At 47.3% G+C, this 25,897-nt stretch overlaps 1 protein-coding gene across 1 annotated transcript in view; it reads left to right on the forward strand.

The window, feature by feature from the left end:
• LOC142575246 (uncharacterized) overlaps positions 1-25,897 on the forward strand; it is a 208,438-nt gene that overhangs the window by 136,376 nt on the left and 46,165 nt on the right. Inside the window, exon 4 of the mRNA XM_075684432.1 lies at positions 14,385-14,555. Within this exon, the coding sequence (XP_075540547.1) occupies positions 14,385-14,555 (171 nt within the window). The remainder of the gene's footprint in view (positions 1-14,384; positions 14,556-25,897) is intronic.

Consider the following 25,897-nt stretch of genomic DNA (forward strand, 5'->3'; position numbering starts at 1 on the left):
TCAAATATTTATAAAATTTGCAATTTTTGCAGTCACATCGCATCTTTGGGTTACCACAAACGCAATATGATGGAGGGGATCATAAAGTGTGTCCTTTAGAAAAAATGTTGATTGATGCCGTCTAGCTCAGCTTGGCCGGAGAAACAAATTGTCCTCAAAATTCTAAAGAAATTTTGCAAGGAAAAATAAACATGGAGAATGAGTTTGAACTCCAACAAACATGTGGAAATTTTTTCAGCTATATCTGTGATGGTCGAAATAACGCTGGTTGATTTGGCGTGGAATGACCCATTGCGTAAGTGGCACGAACAAGGATACTATAACGAAATGCAAAATATACAGACAAAAAGGGGAACGGAAAGTATTGCACAGGGCTAGGACTAAGAGAGAGAGAGAGAGCAATGACAGGAAAAGCAGGGAGGTCAACCAGAGGAGCACCCGGTTTGCTACACTGCACTGGGGTGGGGGAAAGGGGAATAGAAAGAGGAAAAGAGGGAGCGAGTGAGCACTGAGTGCGTGTGTGAGGATGCACAGGGACACGATAAACGGTCTCTTAAGCCGGTGCACTTCAAGTAATGTACTAGCGCACGAATCGCTTTTTGTGCCTGTGACGGGTGTGGCCACGGTCCGAGTATATTTGACTCGGTGAACGGTCTTGAGTCCAGTTGGTGCAAGGTTGCCCGCTGAGAAAGGCATTGTACGTCGTAGGGAGGGCAGCTACACAAAGGGTGCTCGATGGTTTCCTCGCACCTACAGGAGTCGCACACCGGGCCCTCTGCCATTCCGATACGATAGGAGTAGGCGTTCGTGAACGCCACTCCCAGCCACAAGTGGCACAGCAAGATTGTTTCACCGCGGGAAAGGCTAAATGGTAGTTGTAGCTGTAGCGTAGGGCCCAGTTTATATAATCGGCAATTGAAGGCACTTGAACTCCAGAGATCTTGTAACTTTTTGCCTGCAAGTAGGCGAAGTTCCCTGGCAGTGTCCGACGTCGTCAAAGGTGTTGGACGCGTCTGAGTATCTTCGTGGGCAGACCGGGCAGCCTTGTCAGCTAGATTCTTGCCGACGATGCCACAGTGAGCAGGAATCCATTGAAATATAATGTGGTGCCCTCTTTGAAGAGCATAGTGGGGCATTTTCCTGATGTTGGATATCATCTTCTCGTAAGGTCTGCGATGTAATGCAGACTGGATGCTGCGAAGAGTTGCCTTAGAGTCACAAAATACGACCAATTTCTCTGTCGGCTCTTTGGTGACGTACGTCATAGCGGCATGGAGAGCTGCAAGTTCTGCTGACGCAGATGTAGTCATGTGTAACAATTTGAATTTAACTGTAACCTGCTTAGCTGGAACGACGAATGCGGCAGTTGAGCTGGAGTAGGTGAGGTCTAACCGACGGTATAGATATGTATGCGGCCATGATACGTCTGGTTCTGTAATAGGAGCGTCAGTTGCTTCAGAGCCGGCGATGGATCATTGGCCATTTTTGTAATTCCGGGAATAGCAAAATTCAGTTGAGGCTGTCGCAGGCACTACAGGCGAGATGAAGGCTTCGCCGACGGTGTATAAGATGACGGTATGCACTCTTGATGAGCGCTAATCACTTTCGAAAAGGTCGCTTGAGGTCTCTCGGCTGGTAGCGATGCTAAGTGATGGTCGGGGATCCTTGACAGATGGCGAACGTTGCTAGCAAAAAGCTGTTGAAACTCGGCGAACATATTGAAACATAATGTTTCGAATATGTTGCGTATTGAGTCAGGCTAGCTTATTGTGGTGAAGTTCAACAAATTTTCGAAGGGGCAATGTCCAAAAATTTTGGACATGTAAATTACCTGCTTAACAGGGGGATGGAATCTTCTCTACCAGCCGCGGTGGCCGCATTCTGATGGCCACGATTATACGCAAGGACGTTCGTGTACTGTGGTTTGAGTGCATGTCAAAGAACTTTAGCTGTTTAAAATTAATCGGTAATCTCCCACTACAATGTCGCTCATAACCGGAGTGCTTGCTTGGGTTGTCAAACGCTGCAATTTAAGGTATTTTCACGTGACTGATACCAGAAAAAGTAATATTTAACTGAATTTATTTGTGGGAACATTTCCCTGAACTGCACGTGGGTGTGTGCGTGCGTGCGTGTTGCCCTGCTATTCTAATGTGAAACCTCCACCTTTCAACAACGTTCTACTTTTTAAAATCTTCTTTTCTGTTTTGAAAGGCGTTATCTCCGACAATGCTTACATTTCTAATACCGGCGTGCAAATAAGGGCGGTGCGATACTAAAAAAGATATATTAAAAATATTTCTTCGTGAGTTCAATCGTTGCAGGAAATTTTGAAGAATGTTACGGAAGAAAAACTGTATTGTTGGCGTAAATTTGTCTGCATGACATGCAAGAAAAACAAATCTTGATAATAAGAAAACACTGTCAAACTTCGCCCAATTAATCATGCGCAGTACCTTATTAGGCTATCTCAATTTCGCGTCCTAAGTGTATAAATAAATTATCGAATTAATTCGATCAATTAACGAATAAATCTTGTCTATCCCATATTATAAGGGAAGAAAAATTCAGATGCTCGAAAGCACTCTTTTCTTGGGATTACGAGACGCGACACCTTGAATAATGGAAGAATGTACAAATATATCCAATCAATTAGAAAGTGACGATATAAGCTTGATATCTCGCATCTCTCCTTTGATGTCCTAAATAAAAAAAGAGAGAGAGAGAGAGAGAAATAAACTAAAGTACAGGATTCTTTTTATTCCGCGCCACCGAAGATTTCGAAGCGTTTCCTTTTACCACCCCCAAAGAGGCTGACGTGCGGGATCTGAACGTAACTGAAAAAAAAAAAAACCAGCGATATACGTGACTGCCGGTGTTGAGGCGGTTGTCGTCGGGACGTTCTGCGTGGCACGATCCCCGGCGTTCCGTGCGCGATACCGGCGTCACTCGACGCCGCCGCTCCTCTCCGCGCCGAGCGGGGATGAAGAATGCGGTCCGACCCGCTCCTCGTTTAATTTCTTTCTTTCTTTCTCTCTTTTTTCATACAGTAGTGCGAGCTAGAACGTCTGATCCGTTGCTGCCGCCTTCTGCTTTTCTCGACAAAAATAAATGAGTTGGGAGTTGCCGCCTTCAGCCTGCGCTTCAACGAAGGAATCCGTGTTGCACGCCCCCTTTCCCTCTCGCCTTTTCTCCCACTCTAGAAAGGGAGAGGGTGAAGGAGAGGCCCGAGGAGTGAGGCAAAAAGCGCTGAGGCGTACGGTTTCGTCTGGGAATCTGACAACGTGCGTAGTTCTGTGCCGACAGCGGCAAGAAGGAAAGAAAGAAAAGAGAATACTGCTATCTTTTCACTTTCTTCGTCGATTGAGGCTTGAGTGAATTTCTGTTCTTTCTCTCTCCTTAAGCTTCACCTGTCTGCCTTTCATAAACCTCCATCAGTAGCAGCTGAAATTACTTTGCACGAAAGTGCAATGCGTAGCTTTTTAACTGCCCTTATCTTTTCTTCTCCTCACTGTATGTTCTTTGTCTCCGTGAACTGTATCTTCATCTCATCTACAATAAAGATAGATAATAGCCTTCACGCGAAGCACCATTAAAGCATGGCTACACCCGAACAACTTCTGCCGCTGGATGTTGCCTTTAGAGAAATTCAAATGCTTGACGTGTTACGGTACGCGCGTTTCCGGATACACCTCGCCGACCAAGCACATGTTTACGTAATAAGGTTCACAATTTCTCTGGTTACCAAGGTTTATCGAAACAGGTGTAGCCAGGCCGCATAACTATGGCCCCGTGCCTGAGTCTCATCTAAACTGCAGAACTTGCGCGTTACAGCAAGAACGATGTACACGCAAAGTGCCTCGAGCGGCCAGTCACGCGGCAATTTTGCGTGTGTTCGCGGGCTTCTTTCACGCACGGAAACACTTTCACGTAGCACGTATCGTGCAACAGAAAGCTGTATCGGGAGTTCTTCGTGATGCTCAACAATTTTCTCATTGACACTTTTAATCTAACTATAATAATTGAGAAGTTAATTAGGTAATTAACACTAATTATATATTTAGGCGGAATGAATAAATAATGATCTAAGTATCTCCAAGCGACGACAAACAACGCTACCTTGGTTCTATCCAGCTACGTGGCACTTGCATATATTTAATGTTTGGCTCAAGTTACGTGAGACACCCTGCACCGGCCTGTCCGCCGGGCGTCCCCGCGATGTAAGTCTAAGTATGCATGGCTGACAAGGCCGCTTGTTTAGCCGGGCACATAACTTTCGTGCGTTGTTTTCTCCAATAATGGGACCATAGTGCTTAGGTGACGCGGACAAGGAAGAACGACGTCCTCTTCGTTCCTCCTTGTCCGCCTCACCTACACGCTATGGTTCAAATAGCTGTATCAAACCAACCAGCCCAAAAGTTTGTACTCCTTGTTTTCTCCGACACAAGCCACTTGGATGACACTGTTTTTGAAGCTTCTATGTTCACTATCGTCGGCCGGCACAAACAGTCGATTCGGAAAAGAAAGCTTCGAAGTCGGTACCTGTGGTTTTCGCATCTGACAAGTCTGGCGTCTTTGCAGAACATCTATATAGCTGCAAGCTTATAACACAAGTGTTACCATTTCTGAGAGCACCCGCCGTGGTTGCTCAGTGGCTATGGTGTTAGGCTGCTGAGCACGAGGTCGCGGGATCGAATCCCGGCCACGGCGGCCGCATTTCGATGGGGGCGAAATGCGAAAACACCCGTGTACTTAGATTTAGGTGCACGTTAAAGAACCCCAGGCGGTCGAAATTTCCGGAGGCCTCCACTACGGCGTGCCTCATAATCAGAAAGTGGTTTTGGCACGTAAAACCCCATAATTTAACCATTTCTGAGAGCCTGTCATCGAGCTCCTTTACAATTCTGAGCAGCATTCAACACTTTCTGAAAATCAAAGGCTTCGCAAAGCAGTCTGCCGGCTTAGGGACGCTGCAGACTCCAATCCAACGACCGAGTCGGTTGCGTATGAGTACTTCGCAAGGACTTTCGTACTCCCAAGTCACAGCTAAGGCTTAATGAACTGTAGTGAACGCTTCTGAGTATTAAACCTCGTTCACTCAAAGGCGACTTTCAACTGAAAAATATGGCATGATTGTCCCGTTGTTCTAGGATAAATGCACTCGCTGATACATGGTCTGTGGAGCTGTTTGCTTTTGCGTACCGCGATGGCTCTGGTTAAACAACAACAAAAAAGGATATATTTATAAGCGAAATATTCCGACTTCAAAATAATCCTGGTACTTCAAAGCCTTTGACGCTGCGAGACGCCTTCGATAAAGGGAAACTATAGATGAAACGACACGGATTTTCATAAACTGGGATGGAGTATAGAGCACCACGGGACATGGAAGAGAGAGATAAGAAAAAGACATTGTGAGAGCTGCCACGACATGTACCACAGTTAACGCCAGTAAGCAGATCACTTACTTTTGCAATAAACATAATCGACCAATACGTTATAATATGATGTAAAGGTTTCGGTATAAGCGATCATAAATTGGTATGCATCAGTATAGGCGTTCTTAAGCTTATTAAAAATCTAAATTTATAAAGTTGACGAAGTCACGTGACATTTAGAGAGAGCGGCACTGCACCGTGGGCGACGTGCGCTTTCGTAGCCTGGCCGCGAACTCGCGCTCGTGAGAAAAGAAAATAGTAAGAAAGACGATCCGCCGGATTTGCGCGATGAAGTTCCGCCGTGAGGAAAACGCCGTCGAGAGTATCGCTGCGATGCACGTCGAATTTTTGCCTCTGGCTGAAGCAAGGTGCATCAAATAACCTTTCTCGAATTGCGAGAATCTGGGCGAACGTTCACGCAGTTGAGCAATAGACCGGCACTTTGCGAGCTACAAATGCTTTCAAGATGGCGTGAGCTACGTCCGGTGCCTCAGGTTACGAAATAATGATGGCCCCTCGCTGCTTAACTTGAAGAGCGCGTTAAAAAACTCGGCGTGGTGATGAACATCGAGAACAAGGAGCGGCACATGGCCAGTGGGCACGCAACAGGTATATATATATATATATATATATATATATAGAGAGAGAGAGAGAGAGAGTCCCAGCTAACTTTAGCCAGAATTTAAAAATAATATATGAATGCCACGTAGCTGGACAGGACCAAGGTAATGTTATTTGAAGTCGCTTGGAGATACTAATCTTTTTCATTCCGCCTAATTAGATAACTTGTATTAATTAATAAAATTCTCAAATATTATAATTAGATTAGAAGTGTCAATTAGAAAATTGCAGAGCAACATGAAAAACACCCGATACAGCTTCTTGTTGCTGAGTAAGTGCTACGTAAAAGTGTTTTTCCGAGCGTGAAAGAAGCCCGCGAATGCACACAAGATTGTTGCGCGACTGGCTGCTCGAGGCATTTGCATGTGTTCGCGCGCTATTTTCACGTTCGGAAAAACACATTTACGTATACCATGTATTGAGCAACAGAAAGCTGTATCGGGAGTTTTTAGTGTCTCTCTACATTTTTCTCATTGCACTTTTCATCTAATTACAAAAGTTTAAAGTAATTAGGTAGAATGAAAAAATAATCTGAGTATCTCCAAGCAACGGCAAACTACATTTCCTTGGTTCTGTCCAGCTAGGTGGCAATCGCGTATCTTTAAACTCTGGCTAAATTTAGCTGGGACACGCTGTGTGTGTGTGTGTGTGTGTGTGTGTGTGTGTGTGTGTGTGTGTGCGTGTGCGTGTGCGTGTGCGTGTGCGTGTGTGTGTGTGTGTGTGTGTGTGTGTGTGTGTGTGTGTGTGTGTGTGTGTGTGTGTGTGTGTGTTGTTTTACGCAAGAGAAGCAGTAAACGTCTTGTTTGGCTGGTTCTTTTTCGCCGTTATGCATTTTTGCTCTTTTACTATATGCTTCCCGGTCCTACCTAAGGCCTTCTGTGAAGGGTGGCCATAATTCTGAAATAAATAAATAAATAAATAAATAAATAAATAAATATAGAAATTGTGCTGGGGGCTATCTACAGATTGTATTTACAAAAGCAGGGCAGCGCTGACCAAACTAGCTGGCAGGCTCGAGCCAGGTGACCAGTTCTCCCTCTTCGTCGGGCGACCGTGTTCATCTTTTAAGTGGCGGGCGCGTAGCATTATCGCCGGCGGCACAGCCGTGGTCCCGACGCGTCTCAGGATATGTGGCAGCGGCAGAGAGATAAGCTCTGAGGCGCTCGACATGCACGGCTTCGCTGGGCTGTGGCGCAGAAGAGGTAGTCGGAGCGTCGGGCACGATCTATGTAACGAGAGGCGACGGCACGAAGTGCGCGGATATGGGCCCATGTAGCGAGGTCCCATCGTGACGAGACGGGGACCAGCGAATCGGGCGAAAAATACACGTCTTCCTGCCGTAGATCGTACAAAGGCCGCTATTTCTTTTGGGAAGTCAAAAGGCGCGGGCGGTCGATCTGCCGAGCTTGCGCAGACCAGGTGATGGCTTATGCATATTTCTTGGCCAGTGCTGTTGCGAAAGGAGGGAGCGTGTCCAGTGTTAATGTTGGTTCTCGGCTGAACAAGAGAAATAACGGGGAATAAGCAGCCAGAATTGAATGCAAAATCGACATACGGTAAAGCAACATGCCAATCATTGTGGTCCGACGGGATACTTAGACAGCATGTCTGCAAAAGTCCGACGCTCCGTGATACCGTTTCTTTGTAGATGGTAAGGTGTCGTGAGCTTATAGCGCATTGAACAGGACTGTGGGACGTCGGCGATGACTGTTTAGAGGAATGTACGGCCACGGTCACTCAGCAGTTGGCGTGGGACTCCATCTTGCGAAATAACGTCGTGAAGTAGTAAATAATATACCCCTACTGCGTGGTCTTCAAGAAAATAAAATGAAATGAACTGAAACAGGTACTTGATATCGGACGGGTTATTGTGTAGCGCATGGGAATATCTGTTGATGCAGAGCTAATTAACCACTTCTCGCCAGAAACTGACACAGGAAAAGGGCCAAGTAATTCCAAGCCAATACGAAAGAACGGCTCCAACGGGATGTTCAATGGTTGAAGGTACTCTGCAGGGACAGCCGATTGTGTTTTACGGTGTTGGCATTGCTCGTAAGCTGCAACGTATTTTCGCACGGAGCGGGCGAGGCCAGGTCAAAAGAAGCGTTGTCGTATTTGGTGGCAAGTTGCAGAGACGCTGAGGCGGCTGGCAGTTGGGAAATCGTGGAGTTCGCAATAATAATAATATTTGGGGTTTTACGTGCCAAAACCACTTTCTGATTATGAGGCACGCCGTAGTGGAGGACTCCGGAAATTTTGACCACCTGGGGTTCTTTAACGTGCACCTAAATCTAAGCACACGGGTGTTTTTGCATTTCGCCCCCATCGAAATGCGGCCGCCGTGGCCGGGATTCGATCCCGCGACCTCGTGCTCAGCAGCCCAACACCATAGCCACTGAGCAACCACGGCGGGTCGTGGAGTTCGTGGAGAGCAGTTGAGCGGAGGTGTATGGGAACGACGAGGAGGAGAGCAGTGCCATCAGTGCGAACCTTGTGGTGGTATAATGCACAATCTTTGAGAACCAACACGCGAATGGACATTTCTGAAGGAGAAACTTCGGGGTGATCAGTGAGCGCGTGCAACGAGGTGTCACGGCGTTGCTCCTCGGCGACGAGGAGCAGCTGGGGAATTGACAAAAAAAGAAGAAAAGAAAGATGAAGGAAACAAACGCGTTGGCGTCGGTGTCGGTGGTGGCGGCCGTTGGTTCATCTACAGGGCGACGAAAAAAACTGTCTTTGTGTTGGTGCAAGTGGCCAGATTTGCAAACAACGTTATATGAATATTCTTGAAGACGCAGAGCCCAGCGACGAAGACCTTGAGTCATGAAAACCAGCAGAGCGCGTGGTGGTCCGTGAATACAGAGAAGGGCTTGTCGCATGAACATGGGTGGAAATTGGAAGCCGCCCAGACGAGAGCATGACTTTGACGCTCCGTAATCGAATAATTACGTTCTGCCGTTTTGAGGAGGCGGCTGGCATAGGCAATAATACGGTCGTGTCACTGCCATCGGTATACATCTCTACAGGAGCGGATGATTCTAATTGCGCCAAGATTTACAAAGTGCATATTCACAACGTGCACATATTCCGGCAACATGTCTACGCAGATGATTCGGTAAAATTAAACAGCTCTTCTGCTGCAGTCATCGTCCCGCCAAATCTGAAGAAATCAAATAAAAACTTAATGTGTTACCAGCTCGGTGGGTACAGAAGTCGCGGCAACTCGTGCAACACTTCATTTCATTAATCAGGAATCATCGTAACAATGGACAGTCTTTAGTGCACCCAAGGCATCCCTTCAGCGCATACAAAGCCCAATGCACCACGGACCCAATGAACAGCTGGCCTCGAAGATTCGACAGATATATCATCGCAGCCATGGCAATGGACACAACATAATTTTGCAATGGCTTCCAGGACATTGCAGCATCAGCGGGAATGACCACACCGACGAAGCCACCCGATGTGCACATGAAAGTGGTCAATGTGTCCTGATTCTGCTTTCGCGAACAGACGCTGCGGCTGGGCTGCGATTCATGTCCCGTGAATGTACATTGTCCCTGTGGGACTCAAACGCTTTCACCATATGTCGTTTGCGTTCATTGTCTCCGGATATACGGATGCATCTACCACCTGGGTTACCACAACATGAACAGACCATGACGTTGCGTATGTGGCTAGGCGTTGCATTTATGAACTCATATGCATTCCTTATTGGAATGTCCAACAGCCCCACGTGCGACACATGCAGCAGCTATGAGACGCTCGCACATATTATCTGTGTCTGTCTGCAATACAGTGCCCAGAGACAAGTGACATGCAGAATGCTGAACCGATTGGACAATCGTCCACTATCACAACTAAAAGCTTTAGGTCAGTGCTCCCAAAAAACAACTGCGCTGAAGGCCTTACTCGCGTTACTGAGGTTTCCGTGATCTACGGGCCTTCAGGATGGGCTTTAAGAACACCGCCTCCTACAGCTCTATAGCGTAGGCGTTCTTTAGTGCTTGTCTCTCTTTCTCTCTCTCTATCTCTCTATCTCCCCTTCCCACTCTCTTTCTTTTTTTATCCCCCTTCTCCTTCCCCCCCGTGCAGGGTAGCCAACCGGAACTACCCTATGGTTACTCTCCCTGCCTTTCTATACACCCTTTCTTTCTCTGTCTCTCTGGCGCCAAGATAAAAGGCGTGGTCAGAATGGTGGTGAGCTCAGAAAAAGCCACAGCGTAAGGCTGCCCCATGTAAACGGCACGTTTTTCTTGAGTAGATCAGTAAGTGGCTAGGCGATCTCTGCAAAATATTTTACGAACCGTCGGAAGTATGAACACAGTCCTACAAAACTCCGAATGTCTTTGGCCGACTGGGGCACAGGAAAAGTCTCAGCACGAGTTTTTTATGGGTCAGGTTGTATACCGAAAGCGTCGCCAAAGTGATTAAGCATTGCAATCTGTCGATGCCCGTAGTGACACTTCGACGAATTCAGTTGGAGTCCAGCGATACGTCGAGAATAGCAGATAGGCGCTTTAGGTGAGTCTCAAATGCAGGAGAAAATGCGAGAACATTGTGCCAGGTAACACAAGCACTTTGAGCACTTAAACCTTTGAAGCAAAGAGTCCACTATACGTTCGAACGTATCGAAGACGTTGCATAGACCGAACGGCATAACTTTGAATTGACATAGACCGTCAGCAGCAACGAACGCGGTCTTCTCTTCATCCTTGTCATCCATAGAAATTCGCCAATAACGAGATCGAATGTTGTGGGTTCCTCTCACACCCGTACTCTTGGGACAAAGGAACGACAACACAGTAGTGCAAACAATCACAAGGGCATTTATTGCACCTTTCATAGATCAGTGCCTGCTAGCCGAGTTGCTATCCACAAAACATGCCGATGGGCGCGCGACAAATCTAGAAGTCTGACTCACCGCGACCGGAAGCGAGCGAATATGTTCGCCCCATGCTGGATCCCAAGGCCTGGTCGTTCGCGTGTATGGTCACGCGAATCGTGGCGCGTTCGAGGGCGGCCACGCGAGGCGGTCTCGCAGAAGCATGGGTCGGCGCGCACGCGGGAGACGTCCCCGCCGCGCGCCGACCGGGCAAGAGGGTCGCTGCACGTGCGGCACGACCGTCCCGCTTCCTGTCGCGAACCCAACAGCCCGAGCGCCTTGTCTCCCGACGCCCGAGTAACCCCGCAGCGGCGCGACGCTCGCGCCATCTCTCGCACCGCGCTTGTACCACTCCAACCGCCGCGGGCGACAGGCCACGCGGCGGGCGAAGCCGCCCTGCGGGAAAACTAGATCTCAGGGGAGGCGTGAGAGTCACGCATCCCCACAATGTCTATAGACGAAAAGTATTTGGCACCGTGAAGACAATCAAAAGGGTCGTCAAGGCGTGGTAGTGGGCAAACGACTTTCTTGATAATGCGGGTAAGGTGGCGCTAATCAACGCAGGGACGCCACGTGCCATCTTTGTTTTTGACAAGCACGACAAGCGACGCGCAAGGACTTGACGACGGCTCTATAATGCCTTTGTCGAGCATCTTGTTCACCTCCGCTTGTATAACCTGGCGCTCTGATGCAGACACACGATATATTCGGTGATGAAAGGGAGCGGCATCTCCAGCATTTATTTGATGCTTAACAAGTGACGCTTGACCCAACTGGTTATTGTTAAGGTCAAAGATGTCCCGATAGGAAGCCAAGGGGCTGCGGAGGGCTGTGGCTTGCCCAGGTAATAAGTCCGCCGTGATCATGTACTGAAATGTGGCGTTGAAGCAAGTAGAATCCTGCGGTGATGTTGGAGTAGTGGAACAGGTCTATACTACAGAAGTCGTTGCGGGGTCGTGCGACAAAGCATGCAACATTCCCAGCGATATGCCTTGTGGTAGGACTTGCTTGCTCAAGCCAAAATAAACAACAGAAAGGCACGCCCGGTTGGCGGCATCGGTTACAACAGAGTGCGGCACCATGATTACCGCACGTCAGAAGGACGTCCGGAATAGGCGTGACGACGTATTCGCCTTCGGGCACGGGGAAAGATGAGATGAAATCCACGTACGTCAAGGCTTAAGGGCGCAGATGGGCGAAGGCGGCAGTAGTGAGGTTGTTCGGGAGTTCGGCAAGAATAACCGGCAGAAGAGAAAAGTCCACACAGAGAGTACTGGCGGAACAGTCGATCAGAGCGGAAGGCGTCATAAGAAAGTCTAGTCCAAGAAAAAGTTCATGGAGACAATTAACCAGCGCGCCAAGAAAGACTAGAGCGTGACAGTCGGCAATACTTATGCAATCAGTACACATCTAACTGAAAGCAATTGTGCCGCCATCGGCGACGCGTGCGGCTTGTGTGGCAGCAAGTGTCAGGACCTCTTTGAGTCGACCACAGAGGATGGATACCTGTAATCCAGTATAAATCAATGCCGTCAAAGGAACACCGTCAACTTGCACCTCTAGTAAGTTCTAGTTCGTGTGGAGCGTGAATGGAGGACTTTGGCACCATGAAAATGATACAGGACTAGCTCCACGAGCTAGATTATCTAGAATGGCGGCGATTAACAGAAACGTCAGCAATAGGAGGTATACGGGACGAATAGCGACGAGGGTCGGTAAACGGACGAGGGGAGGGGAAAAGGCTGCTATAAAAAAACGGACGTCCAGCTAGTACGCCATCGGCGGGCAACATGATCAATGCCGGTGGCAAGTGAAGCAGATCGGCCTGTCGCCCGGAGTTCGCCACTCAGTCGAATTGCGGATTCTAGGAGGGACATACTGACCGTTGCGAGGCACGGGTTTTGCGTCAGGGCGAGAGAGGAAGCAGGCAATAGGGAAACTGAGGTTGGCCATCTATCTCTTGGCGTCTGACTGCCTGAATGGGCGAGATGCTTGGAACTAAATGATCGCTGACATGGTCAAGAGGCCTGACTTGAAACGAGGCCGGAAAGGCAGCCTCAAGATCACGACGAACGATCCGGGTCACGTTCTCATAGGAGGATGGTGTGGTGGACAGTTCGGCTCAGGATGACGTTGCAGCCGTGTTAGGTAGACGGGAAAACGGTGCACTCACGACGGCATCCCTTGACAAGAAGATAAACGGCAGAGACATTGTTGTATACCAGTAAATTGAACGCGTCGACCTCTATTCCTTTTAGCACGTGGCCAACTTTGTCAACCTGGGTCATTTTCTCGTCTACTTTTCGGCAAAGAACGAGCAGACCCTGTATATACAACATATACGACTCAGTAAATGACTGGACGCCGGTAGCGATCTCTCTTCTTGCGGAAAGTTGGCCACGAGACGGGTTTCCGAAAACGTCACGGAGCTTCTGTTTGAAAATATTCCAACTAGAGAGCTTGTCCACATGTGTCTGGAACCAGACTCGTGGTGTTCCTCCCAAGTAGAAGATCGCAATCGCAAGCATTATGGCAAGTTCCCACCCGCTGTTCTGGCTAACACGCTCGGACATGTTATGCCAGTATTCGACCTCGGCATTACGCTGGCCGGGAAATGTGCCAGTGTCGCAGCGGTGAAAAAGCGTGATGTACGCTGTAGCTGGCTCCGCATTCATGGATAGAGACGTGGTGTCTTCACGGGGAGGCATGGCCGATAACTGGACGGTGCGGCCACTGCGAAGCTCCGCCGCGAGAACGGGGAACGCGTGCCTCCACCAAAATGTGACGCGAAGGAAGCAGTAATTGTACTGGATACTATGTACAGAATAGATTTACAAAAGCAAGTCAGCGCTGACTAAACTAGCTGGCAGGCTCGAGCCCTGCGGCCTGTTCTTCTTTGTCGGGCGACTGTGTTGATCTTTTAAGAACCGAACGCACATAGCAAAATGGTATTTGCAAAACATCTGGCATAAATCCCCTCGTTGTTTAAAAACGATGCGTCTCCCTTGATCCCCTTGACATGTGCGCATGTTAGCGTAGGAATGGATCCCAACTGGATAGGATTCATGATCATAACACGCAACAAGAAGCCTCCTTCAGGCTAAAGCTTCCCCCAGTGCGTGTTGACTACCGCATTCCGCGCTAGCCTTGGCCACTCTGCACCGACAGTTCGCCTAACGCCACCTCTCCATGCTATTTTCTGCTCCTCCTGAATACGTTTTAATTCCTTTGAAACCCACTATTTTTCCTTGGCAGAACGTCGATAGCCTTGTGTATTTCTTTAGCAAGCCCACTTCATCTACTTGCACAGCTTACACACGTTTCTCTTCTGAACAATGCTAGTCTGTGCACCTTGTGCATTAAGTCATGCTTCGTGCAATATTTCCGCGTAAGTGCACATAACTAGTTAATTTGACAACCACGCTATTAATCTTTTACAGGTGAATCGGGTTCATCAGGCTCACCTGGTCTGGACGGACGCGACGGTCTTCCAGGAGAGCCAGGCCTGGACGGCGTTCCGGGTCGGGACGGTGTAGACGGGCTACCCGGACGCGACGGGCACCACGGGACACCTGGGATACCCGGAAGACCTGGTCTCAATGGCACCGACGGTCAGTGACTCTACTCTCTTCTCAAGTAGGGCGCCAGTCCCTTCACCCCATTATTTTGTCGCAACAGAAACATTCTCAAAGCGTGTGCATCTGAACAGATCGGCTCGTTATTCGTAAGAAAGCAGTCGGCTAAACACTCAACAATAACAAAAGAACCGAAAATATGCGAGTATACCCTTACGAACGCTAATAACCACCTTCGCATACGAAATGATTTTTGTGTATGGGCTCCCACTTCGCTCTCGCCCAGCATTGCCTCTTAATTACGGCGCACTCCATTAGGCCTATTTCTATGCGTGTAACACTTTGCATACTCGCCCAATCATGCGCAATTATGCTGCGTCCTTGAGCGTAGGTGTATGGCCATTGCAATGCATGTGGAATCTCCGCCTTGTGCTTAATTACTCGTGCTGTTCATCATGTGCATAGACTGTTTGGCACCTTGTATTTACATGCGTTCTCTCCTCAAAACATGTATACATTATACAAATCACTAAGGGGCAGGGCTTCATATTCCTTCAGTGGAGGGGGGGGTCCTCATAGGGCGGTGACCAGTATAGCGCGTGCGCACTATATATATATATATATATATATATATATATATATATATTAGGAAAGCGTTGCATGAACACAGGATCCCAGAATAAAAAAAACGGGTCAAAGAATACAATCACCCATGACAAAATTGGCCGGCGATTACGCTTCTTGGTAATGCGATCTTTGAGCGCAGTTGCTGTCTTATATTTCAACAACAGGCAACCTCGTACAGAACAAGCAGTGCCGAACGGAGGCAGTTCTGCATTTCGGATTGGGCAACATACACCGCGATCCGCCGCTATCGAGCCGGCGCTTCGGCGACGCGCCATGTTATAGTGGGTCACCGCCGTGGAGAGGGGGAGGGAGATTAGCAATTATTATTTAATGTTTCTTCTGAGGTGGGATGAGGGAACTGGTGCAGAACAGGGGTACTGAGTAGAGGTCACACATTCATTCAAAGACAGGCCTCAATGTAGCCGCACCAGATTGGGGTGAGAAGTAGAAATAAGGGGACGAAACGCTATAACTGCCTTTCGGGTCACCGCAACAGCACTGCGCCAGGTAAGGGGAGGTACAGGGCAAGAGTGGCGGCGGGAGAATGACACCGAGGCGCAAGCACTACCAGAGGCCACAAGTACCACTGAGGAACGCGACCCACAAACGGGAAGCGAGAGACACGGCTGAGAGCCGTACAGCCACGCGATGCGGAGACGGAGGAGCGGAGAGCCGTGGTTCACACGCGAGGGCGCAAGGAGCGCCCGCCGCCGGCAAGGCGGCAGTGCCGCGACAGCGGGAGAAGAGATGGCGAGGGCGGAGTGGGCGGTAGCGGCGAGAGTCACCGCAACGATGCTGCGCGGAGGAAAAAGGCGAGAGAATAGGTGAGAGGATAGGCGACAACACGTGATCCGGCTTTGGAGGAAGAGCGAAGAGACCAACGGGTCGCGCCGTGCGCGAGAGATGACAGCCGGAGCTCGCTCGTCCCGGCTACGGATCTGGTTACGGCGAGGCAGGACGGCGAGGCCAACGGTGACGCGAAACTCGGGAACGGGCGCGAAGGAGTTACCCTCTAAAACACCAGAATTTTACAGACGCTTCGGCACGGGACCACCTGACGAAACGTTAGTAAAGTTATATTTCGTACGTCTGACACACACACACACACACACACACACACACACACACACACACACATATATATATATATATATATATATATATATATATATATATATATATATATATATGACGACCTTTTATTCATGACAACTATCATATAGGCACCGTATATATAACCACATTGCCTATCATTTTTTACCAGTAGCGCCTTGTGCGGGGCATTTCTAATGACGTGTCTCGCAAACCACGCACCTGTATCACTGCGGTGTGAAACCTGGTCTATCATTAGCCAGATAAAGGAAAATCTAACCAATGTAACGAAAATGCAAAGATTTACATACAGTCATATACCCCGCGTGGTATGAGTGATCATCAAATTTTCTTCTAGTGCGTTCGGTTTAAATCAGTTTTGTTCAAGCAGATTTTAGCCGCCTAAGAATGACGGCAACGTTATTATTCGACATAAACGAAGTATGCGAAACAACGTATCGCGACTCCAGATCGCTTAGCGGGCGCAACCGTCCCTCCGCCGCAGCAGCGGCCGCCTGCTCTTCGCACGTGGCTGCCTGCCTGCAGCGCGAGGGTGAGTCGGCGACGTGCGAGGCTCAACCCAGCGACCGACAACAGTGTGCAGTGACGTAACGTATCACTGCGACAACCATTCGACAAGAGATGGAGGTGATTTTATTAGTGGCAGAAGCATCGAGTCAAGCTCTTGTTTCTTGCGCAGCACTTCCGGTTGACCTCCTGAGAAGACCGGGGAGGAAATTCAAAATAAGTCAGAAAGAAAATTGAAAGATATGGTACAGTACAAAATAGTGATTTTCATTATCGATATGATATCAGAGCATAACGTTAGTTACAAGTTGAGTTACTGAAGTGTCTGTAATAAATATAATTAATTAGAAATCACTGATTACCGCACACCAAAGCACAGAATCGTAGACTTTAGAGACCCGCCACGTGACCCGACTTTGGCGAAATTCCTGGAAACCCGCAAGTAGGAAGCGGAAGTAATGACGTCACTAGTGACTTCGCACACAAGAAGGTAGCATGAGATTTAACCGGCTAACTTATGGAAAACAGTTGCCTCCGCGTTCGGTTCCTGCATTGCGTTTACCTAAAGTTAACCTAAAGAACAGCAATGCCGTGGGGCGGTGGACACCTAAGTCAAAGATTAGGGTCGCCTACCATTTTTACCAGTAGTACCTTGTGCGGGGCAATTCTAGCTCTACGATTTAATTTTTTTCGATTAATGATTTAATCGCAGTTATTCGGTTCCTGTGGCATAAGAAAAAACATTAAGGCATGTATTATGCCTGTATTTCCACGAGGCACTGGACATGGTGGTCACCACTCTTGTTGGACTAAGATTCTTGGCCCATCATGCTGTTTCATGCGCCAACTGAGCGTGAAGCTACTGGTCGTGAATTTTCGAAGCTTAACATTGCTTTTTTTTTTGTTTACGAGTTAATTTTCACTTGTGCATTATAAGGGCTTTTTTATGCCAAAGATGCAAAGATTCTGTGCACTTTTGTAGGGAAGTCGGTGTGAAACTATAAAATATATTGTTGTATACTGCTCGAGTTTGTCAATGAAGCAAGGCAACTAATGCGATGTGTTGCAGCTAGACTTATTTACTTTGAGTTCGCATATCTTTAACCCTTTACTTCCAAAGCCATTGAAAAAAATGAAATTACTTTCAAGATGCATATTCTGTTTAGTACTTGATCGAACCGGCACATTAAGTAAATACCCGAAATACACTCAGATTAATATATGAATTTGCAGAACACTCATAAAAATTTGTTTAATTCTACAGAAAATTGGGTACACTACGCTGCTTGAAGTTGGCTTTTTCAGTGCCAATAAAGTAAACAAAAAATGAGCGTCCGGAACAGAACTTCTGTGGCCTGTGAGAGTTGTGACGAAACCGACTGTCCCGTAGAATGACATTTAGTCTTGTAGGAAGGCCCCAGTACGGCACACATCAAACCCAATATTACAAGGAGTGCCTTTGCACATTCTTCACAGCATGTCTGCGTTTTCTTCTTTTTGTACTTTCCTTTGTCCGTAATATCATTTAAACTCCAAGTTTCAGACTATCACATGGTTTACTTTGTTACCGTTACAACAAAAAAGTTACAGGGTCTCTTAAGATCTCTCTTGAGAGGTGAACGGCGAAAGCCTACTCTTCCTCCTCTTACCATTCGCCTCTTTCTCTTTGCCATTACTGCTGACTACTAAGCAATTTTAGTCATTTGTAATCAGTGGTGGTCATTACAAGCCGTCGTTGGGTATATTGGTCATTTCGTAGTCGTTAGTAGTCATTACAAGCCACCGTTAGACATATTGGTCATTTCGGAGTCATTAGTAGTCATTACTAACCTCTACCAATCTCTATTATAATGTTATCATTCACAAATATAATACCATTATATAATATAATACGTGATATTACACTATATATAATGGTATTATATTTACATACAATGATACGCAGTGATACGTTACGTCACTGCACACCGTCGTCGCTCGCTGGGTCGAACCTGGCACGTCGCCGACTCACCCTCGCAGGCGGCCACTTGCGAAGAGCAGGCGGCCGCTGCTGCGTCGGAGGGACGGTTGCGCCCGCTCTGGAGTCGCGATACGTTTTTACGCATACTTTGTTTATCTTGAATAATAACGTTGTCGTCATTCTTAGACGCCTAAAATATGCTTGAACAAAACTGTTTTAAACCGAACGCACTAGAAGAAAATTTGATGATCACTCATACCGCGTGGGGTATATGACTGTGAGTATGTATATCTTCCCATTTTCGTTACATTGGTTATATTTTCGTTTCTCTGGCTAATGATAGACCAGGTATCACACCGCAGCGATACAGGTGCGTGGTTTGTGAGACAAGTCGTATAGTGGAGGCTTTGCTATCCTACGCAGGGACAAAAAAGGGGTTAAGGAATTGAGGATTGTGTCTGCTCAGCCTTTTTGTCTTCACTTCTCTTTCGTCACTGTGGTAACACAGGCGGGCATCCGTATTCGCCAAGCTGCGTTTCTTCAACTTTCACCGCATATATCAGCGCACGGGATTCCCGCGTATAACGCCCGCATCGAAATGAGGCATCCGTGGCCTGGAACCGGGCCAAAGTTGCAGAACCAATGGGGCAGGCTTTGCTTAATAAAGTCTTGCATCGCGTAATGTTCAATTCAGGTGCTCACACTAAGCTCAGTTCTCTCAATTTGCAAAAAAAAAAAATATATCTCCCTCACAAAAGTATAAGTGGGCCGTCCAACAAATGCAAGCGCATTTTTTCTCATTTTGCATCTTTTAACAAAATTCTAAAAAGCGACCAGTGGCAGGAGCATGTAAACATGTAACTTAGGTTTCTAGCAAAGGTCTGACATAAGTGTACTTTGAGAGCACCATATTATTTTTCCTTTAGAAATGTGAAATATTTGGAATGCAGGGATTCCTCAACATTCTGCTTTGGCGCAATAAAAGCTTCCCGCTCAGCACTTTATCACGCAATTATGCGGCCGCTTAAAATGAAACAATACGTAAACTCTGCAACAATGCAGTGAACGCGGGTAACGTTGTGCAGCAGTTCCTTAGATCAAGACAGCGTTTTATTCATGACGGCATTTTCTTAAGCTTCCCACTGGTGTTACGTTGGCTCCCACAAAAACATGGCTCCCGCTGAGGCAGTTAAGCTGGCGTATAAAAAAATGCAGAACTGAAAAAAGGAAAATTTAATTTCAGCCACAACTCCATTTGTTTTTTTTTTCTTTATCTGTGCAAAGCCACGGCACTCTGGGCATGGGAGATAAAATAGCTTGTTGTATACGTACGGCGGAAACAGCGGTGCTCGAGAAAAGTCAGCTTGGTTGCGCCGCCCCAGACTCTTGCCTGCACGTATATCTTCTTTTTCTGGAGAACAGTTTTTTCTCTTTTTTTCATTTCCCTTTGAAGCGACGTCCCCGATCCATAAAGCAGCTGCCATACTGTTTCTTGCTCTTGGAGAATCGAATTAAGCCAGAGCTCATGAATATGAATAGACTGTCGCTAGCCACGCAGATCTCCGCGATAAACTTAAGATTGCGCGCTCAATCAGCGACAGCAACGTTAAGCTTCGGCTTGGCCGCAGCGGAGGGCACCGAAACTCGCGGAAACACTAATTGCAAACCGTGTTATTTCTTTCCCTGATTTCATTAGCGCTCGCATTTTAGTTCGAGCGCCTCCTTCTGCTATCTCTTAAACTAATCAGGCCATTTTCTCGTCAGCATTTTCGTTTGTCTGACTCTGCTGGCATCAATTCAGCGTAATTGCTTCTCGTGGGCGAAGTTCTGCTCTGCGTGCCGTTGCTTGCTTTCATTCTTAGCGAAGGTGCACTGTTGATTGGTGCAGGCTTCTTACTCAAACCTCCTGCGCACACACTTGAATTGAGAAAACGTTAGTGTGAAGAACTGCAACTCAGACGATATATAGTAGCGTATTCTAGCACAGAAGTACCCGGCATTATAGTTGCGACTCGCGATACGCAATCTGCGCATGCGAAGCCGCCGTGCTTCGTGTGCAGATGGCGCGTCGCGGTAGCGGACAGCACATTGCCGTGCGCTAAGAGGCTCAGCGCGCTCACATGAATTTGATAGGCAGTGTTTTTTTATTTATTAGACAGTGGGTTCAATTACATCCGTGAAGGTCGGCCCAAACCGTGATTGGGAATTCTTTAGTTAACTCACAGGGAGCAAAAATGAGATATTAGATTTCGCAGCAAAAAAGCACACTATTTAAGTGATAGCAAACTGAAGCGCTTATTTCGCGCTGTGTTTGCGATGCGAAGCACAGCGCGGCACTATCCGTCCTTCGCCACGTCCAACTCCAGAGAGTACGCACGCTTAATTAGATCCTGCTAAGGCGGCCTTGGGGCATCTAATGTTGTTCATGCACGTTGCTTGGCGCACATCGCCTAGACTTGGCGCAAAAGCGCCGCGTTACGCGATGTGCGCCTAGCTGTCAACACCATCCGATCGCTCGCAGTGTTGGTGTGGAGCGTATCCTTCGTGAACGTTGTAAACTCCAAAAAAAGTTTTACAGTTTCTAAATCTCTACTTCTGAATCGCCGGTGATCCAGATAGGCACGGCGTAAAGTCGAGCGTCCATCATTGAACCCATGGGATGCGCTCGACAGGGAAGAACACGTAAGCAACTTTAGGTCAAACAGCTCCTGAACCTGCTGATATACACGTTTTGTAGCTGTTGTGCTTGCAAATTAAAGTGAAGCTTTGTTTGCCTCTTTCTTCGACTTTCCGCTGCTGCTGTGGTCCTGCACGCCACTAACGCCGGCAGCGTCGAGACGTGGTCACAAAAACATAAAAGGCATGCGCTGGCGGTGTTTTGTTTCGTGACATTTGTTTATGAGCTGTCATCCTCAAAATTTCGAGGAATAACTTTGTAAAGAATGTAAGGCAACGTGTGCGCCAGTGGAAGGTCTGTGCGGTTGTGGTGCTGAATGATTATTCGCCAAGCGACGCCCGCGGCGCCGGATTTTCTGCGACGTGGGGCGCTTAACGCTATCGCGCTAGTACATGACAGGAGTGTGGCACAAAGTAAATACAGCCCGAGAAGCTCGAGTCAACATTTCCGCCGCGTCGCATGTGCACAATGCCCTCTGGACACCGTAACTAGGCGTGACCCCCCACAAATGCAGTGCAGGAGCTCTCGCGCTTGTCTCCATGCTATCCCCCCCCCCCCCCCAACAGCAAAGACACTAGAGGGAGGTTGAGGAGGTGTGGAGAATGCTGGCGAGGGAATAGATAGAGAAAGAGAAGAGGGAATTTTGTTAGCTACCACGCAAAAATCAGAATGGAGCGTCGAACGGGGCAAGAACAACAAAGACAAGCGAAGCAGGCAAGGTAACATTTCACATCACATCACAACTGTGGTATGACGTCTGTATATCACCGCCAAATAACGTCCATGAACGCAAACAGCAGACAAATCTTCGCTTACATCGATTCCCACATTTCGTGGGGATCTGCATATTATTATTATTATTATTATTATTATTATTATTATTCCCCTGTAGTGTTTTTGCTTTTGAATTTTAATGTATGCGTGCGCCAGCACTCAGATTCATACGTTGTTCCTGGGCATTGACCGACCGACCGACTTCAGCGCAGTGGTACCTACCCATTGAAAGGAAGTGGCCGAGAATCGAGCTGCACACACACAAAAAAAGTGATATCTGTAATGACTTTAAAAGGCTAAATAAACGCAAAAGAGAGAAGAAAACGGCCTGCGACATGGCTTGCGCCGCTACTTCGTGCACCTACAAAGAGCGGACTGCGAAATTTACTTAACCTGGAACCACAGTCGATCACACGCGGATAAACTAAATCCGAATTCTCCATCGAGAAAGTTCTTCCTAAATTTAAACTTTGCACCTTTGAAACAATTGATTGTTTCTTCGTCGCTTGGCAGTGCTTTCGGCTCACGACATTCATTATCATCATCATCCTGCCGCGCTTGCGCTGAGCATCCTTTACACGATATACATCCGTGGCCCTAGCACGACGCCGTTGTTCACGTCGTCGTCTCTGTTCTCTTCGCCACTCCTCGTGAGCACGCTGCTCTTCCGGAGTCCTCACTACGCGGCCTTCCCATAGCACTGTCACACTAGAAATGTAATGCCTCACTTGGCGGGCCCTCTGTATACAGGGTGTCCCAGCTGACTTTAGCCAGAGTTGAAAAATATGCCGATGCAATCTAAACTACGCGACTAAATGCATATTGCTGACTATTGTACGGAGTAAGTCACACTATTTCTTGTATTCGGCTTAATTGCATAATTAGTCAAGATTAATTAACCAACTTCTGAAGGAACAAAGCTAGGAAAAAAATTCCACATAGGAAGTTGTAGAGCGCTTTACAAAACGTCTGATTAAACAGTCTCGAACTTTCTATCTATTAGGTATTTGTGTTTTTCCGCTTATTGCAGGTGCCCGCGAAATGCAACAAAAAAAAGCAACGTGACATACCCGCTTGCGCGTTGGGATTGCAGCGCTTTCAAACGTTTTACGTACAAACGAACATATCTATAGCATCTAGCAGGGTGTGCTGCCGTTTAAAAGGCGACAGTGCAGTGACGCAGGCGTTGACTGTGCGATTTACGCCAGCGATGTACTTCCCTCGCGGCGGTTCATGTAGCGATAAGCAGGCGCAGCGGCCGCACACCCGGCTAAATGCTATGTTCGTTTGTAGGCGAACTGTTTGGCAGAGCTGCAATCACGGCGCGCAAGCGGACATGTCACGTGGTATTCTTTTTTGTATTTCGCGAACATCTGCAGTAAGCGGAAAAACACTAATGCCTTATACACAGAAAGTTACAAACTTTCTAATCAGACGTTTTGCCACGCGCTCTACAACTTTCTAATAGGCTTTTTTTTGCCTTACTTCATTGCTTCTGAAGTTGGTTAATTAATCTCGATCAATTATGCAATTAAGCAGAATACAAAAAATAGCGTGACACGCTACATGCAAAAGTGAGCAACATGCATTTGGTCGCGTCGTCTCGGAGTGCGTCGGCTTATCTTTAAACTCTGGCTAAAGTTAACTGCCACACCCTGTATACATGTAACGTAGTAACGCCACGTCCTGTATTACAAACTATGCTCTCACAAACCTGCATCTCGCCACGGCGACCGCATTTCGATGGGGGCGAAATGCCCCCATCGGTTTAGGTGCACGTTAAAGTACCGCAGGTGGTCGAATTTTCTGAAGTCCCCCACTACAGCGTGTCTCATAATCAAATCGTGGTTTTGGCACGTAAAACCCCGCAATAAAAAAAACTGCACTTTAGTTTATATTTTACGTGGGTCTTCATGGAACGCCTCTGTTACAAGCGGATGTCGTTACAAATCATTCTGCGCTTCCCATTGTTAAAGACCGCCTTATCATCTATCATGTTGCCACGAGACATCTTTTATGCTTTTCTTTATCGAAACGATGTATGTGGTAAGCACTGTATGTGTGATTTGAAAAGATATGCACACTTCTCGCTTCAATTTTAGCCTACGATTGTACTGCCTCCGCGATCACAAACACGTCAGAATCATTGGGAGGCAGAGGCATATAGCTTCGCAGTAAAACGAAAGAAAGCCTCTGACTGAGAAGTCGGACGTGGTTCAAATAGACTGATAAAGCAGAAAAGTGACGACAGCTGCGCTAGTTTAGATATCCATGGCATTGAAGCCGAAATGAAAACACACATGGTGAAAACACAATGAGACAGTAGGCGTTGTCTTTTCCTCTGCTACCTAATTGTTGCACACAACCTTAAGAAAATGTGATCAATGTTCTTCTCGCTAACAGACGTTCAGTTATTATGAGTGTTCTATTTCACGAGGTAGTGGAACCAATTTTATCTTACGTATACCGGCTACCTCGGTGACGTGGCATGGAGATGAAGATATTCCGAATAGCAAAATATTGTTTCGAAGCCTCTCGGTTCAAACCAGAGTGGCGCAAGATCCCGCGAGGATCTAGAATTCACGGGAAACTTTGGCATAAACGACAAAGGCCTACCATAAAATAGACAAAATATTCTCGACAAACGGGAACGAGCATAGCCGCGCTATCCCCGTTGTCGCTGAACGCGGTTTATAATCTTGTTGCAGTTACTGCTTATCTTATCTATTTGGTGTCTTTTTCACAAGAGTCGTTCATCGTTCAGAGTGCGTGTTTCCCCCTACAGTAAACATCGCGCGGGAAATCAGGAAACTACTGCTATTGGCCGGGCTTTCATGAAAGTAAATTTCATGTGTAGTACTTTAGAATAGCACTCATACGTATAATATAAGGCTGAAAAGCCTCACGCCCGTCGATAGTTTGCCCGAAGAAGAGCTCGTTTCAATTAGGCACAGCCGAGCCGTGACCACTCCTCGCTTCCCGCCACTGGTGCGTGCTGCTCTAATTTGCTGTAGGAGAGCGTAATGTGGGAGTAAACAGTTTAAGGAGGCAGACTAACCGCTCGGTGAAACAGTCCGGCCAAGAGGCGCAGCGGCGCGCAGCCAAGGCCGATTGGGCGAACTTCGTTCCGCAAAGGCTGCGAAGTCTCGAGGGACGAACTCGATGCACTGTAGCAGTGAAATTAGAGGTCGGCTTAGCGGTTACAAAAACAAAATTTATAGCAGGAAGTGCTTGGATCAGAAGCCATTGAATGTGTGGCGGCGCTTCACTTGCATAAGACTAGACAGAGTGTTCTCTTTTCTTTAGCTGCGCCAAATCTTTTTAAGGATTGCCTATATGGCAGACAGCACAACTGTAACGCTTGATCTAAATTACTCGATGAGGTGGCCATTACTTATACGGGAAATCAATATGTTCAATTGAATAATTAATATAATTACACTAATTAACGCTTTATAGAATTATTTGCCACACATATATCAGTCTACGAATTATAGTCGCTGAGTTCGCAAGGCGTATCCCCTTGGAACGAATGTTCCGGACTGCACCAGTTTCAAGATATTAATTTTCAAAGTGTCCGATGAAATGCATTGGCGTTCTTCCAGTTAACATTCTAGGAAACCGCTGTTTGTGCGACCGTCTTTGAGTGTTGTAGCACGTAGTATCGCGTTACTGTGTTAATTTTCCGATGTCCTTTTTTTCTCTTCTTCTTTCTCCTTT

The sequence above is a fragment of the Dermacentor variabilis genome, chromosome 3 (assembly GCF_050947875.1).
Source record: "Dermacentor variabilis isolate Ectoservices chromosome 3, ASM5094787v1, whole genome shotgun sequence".
Classification (NCBI taxonomy): Eukaryota; Metazoa; Arthropoda; class Arachnida; order Ixodida; family Ixodidae; genus Dermacentor; species Dermacentor variabilis.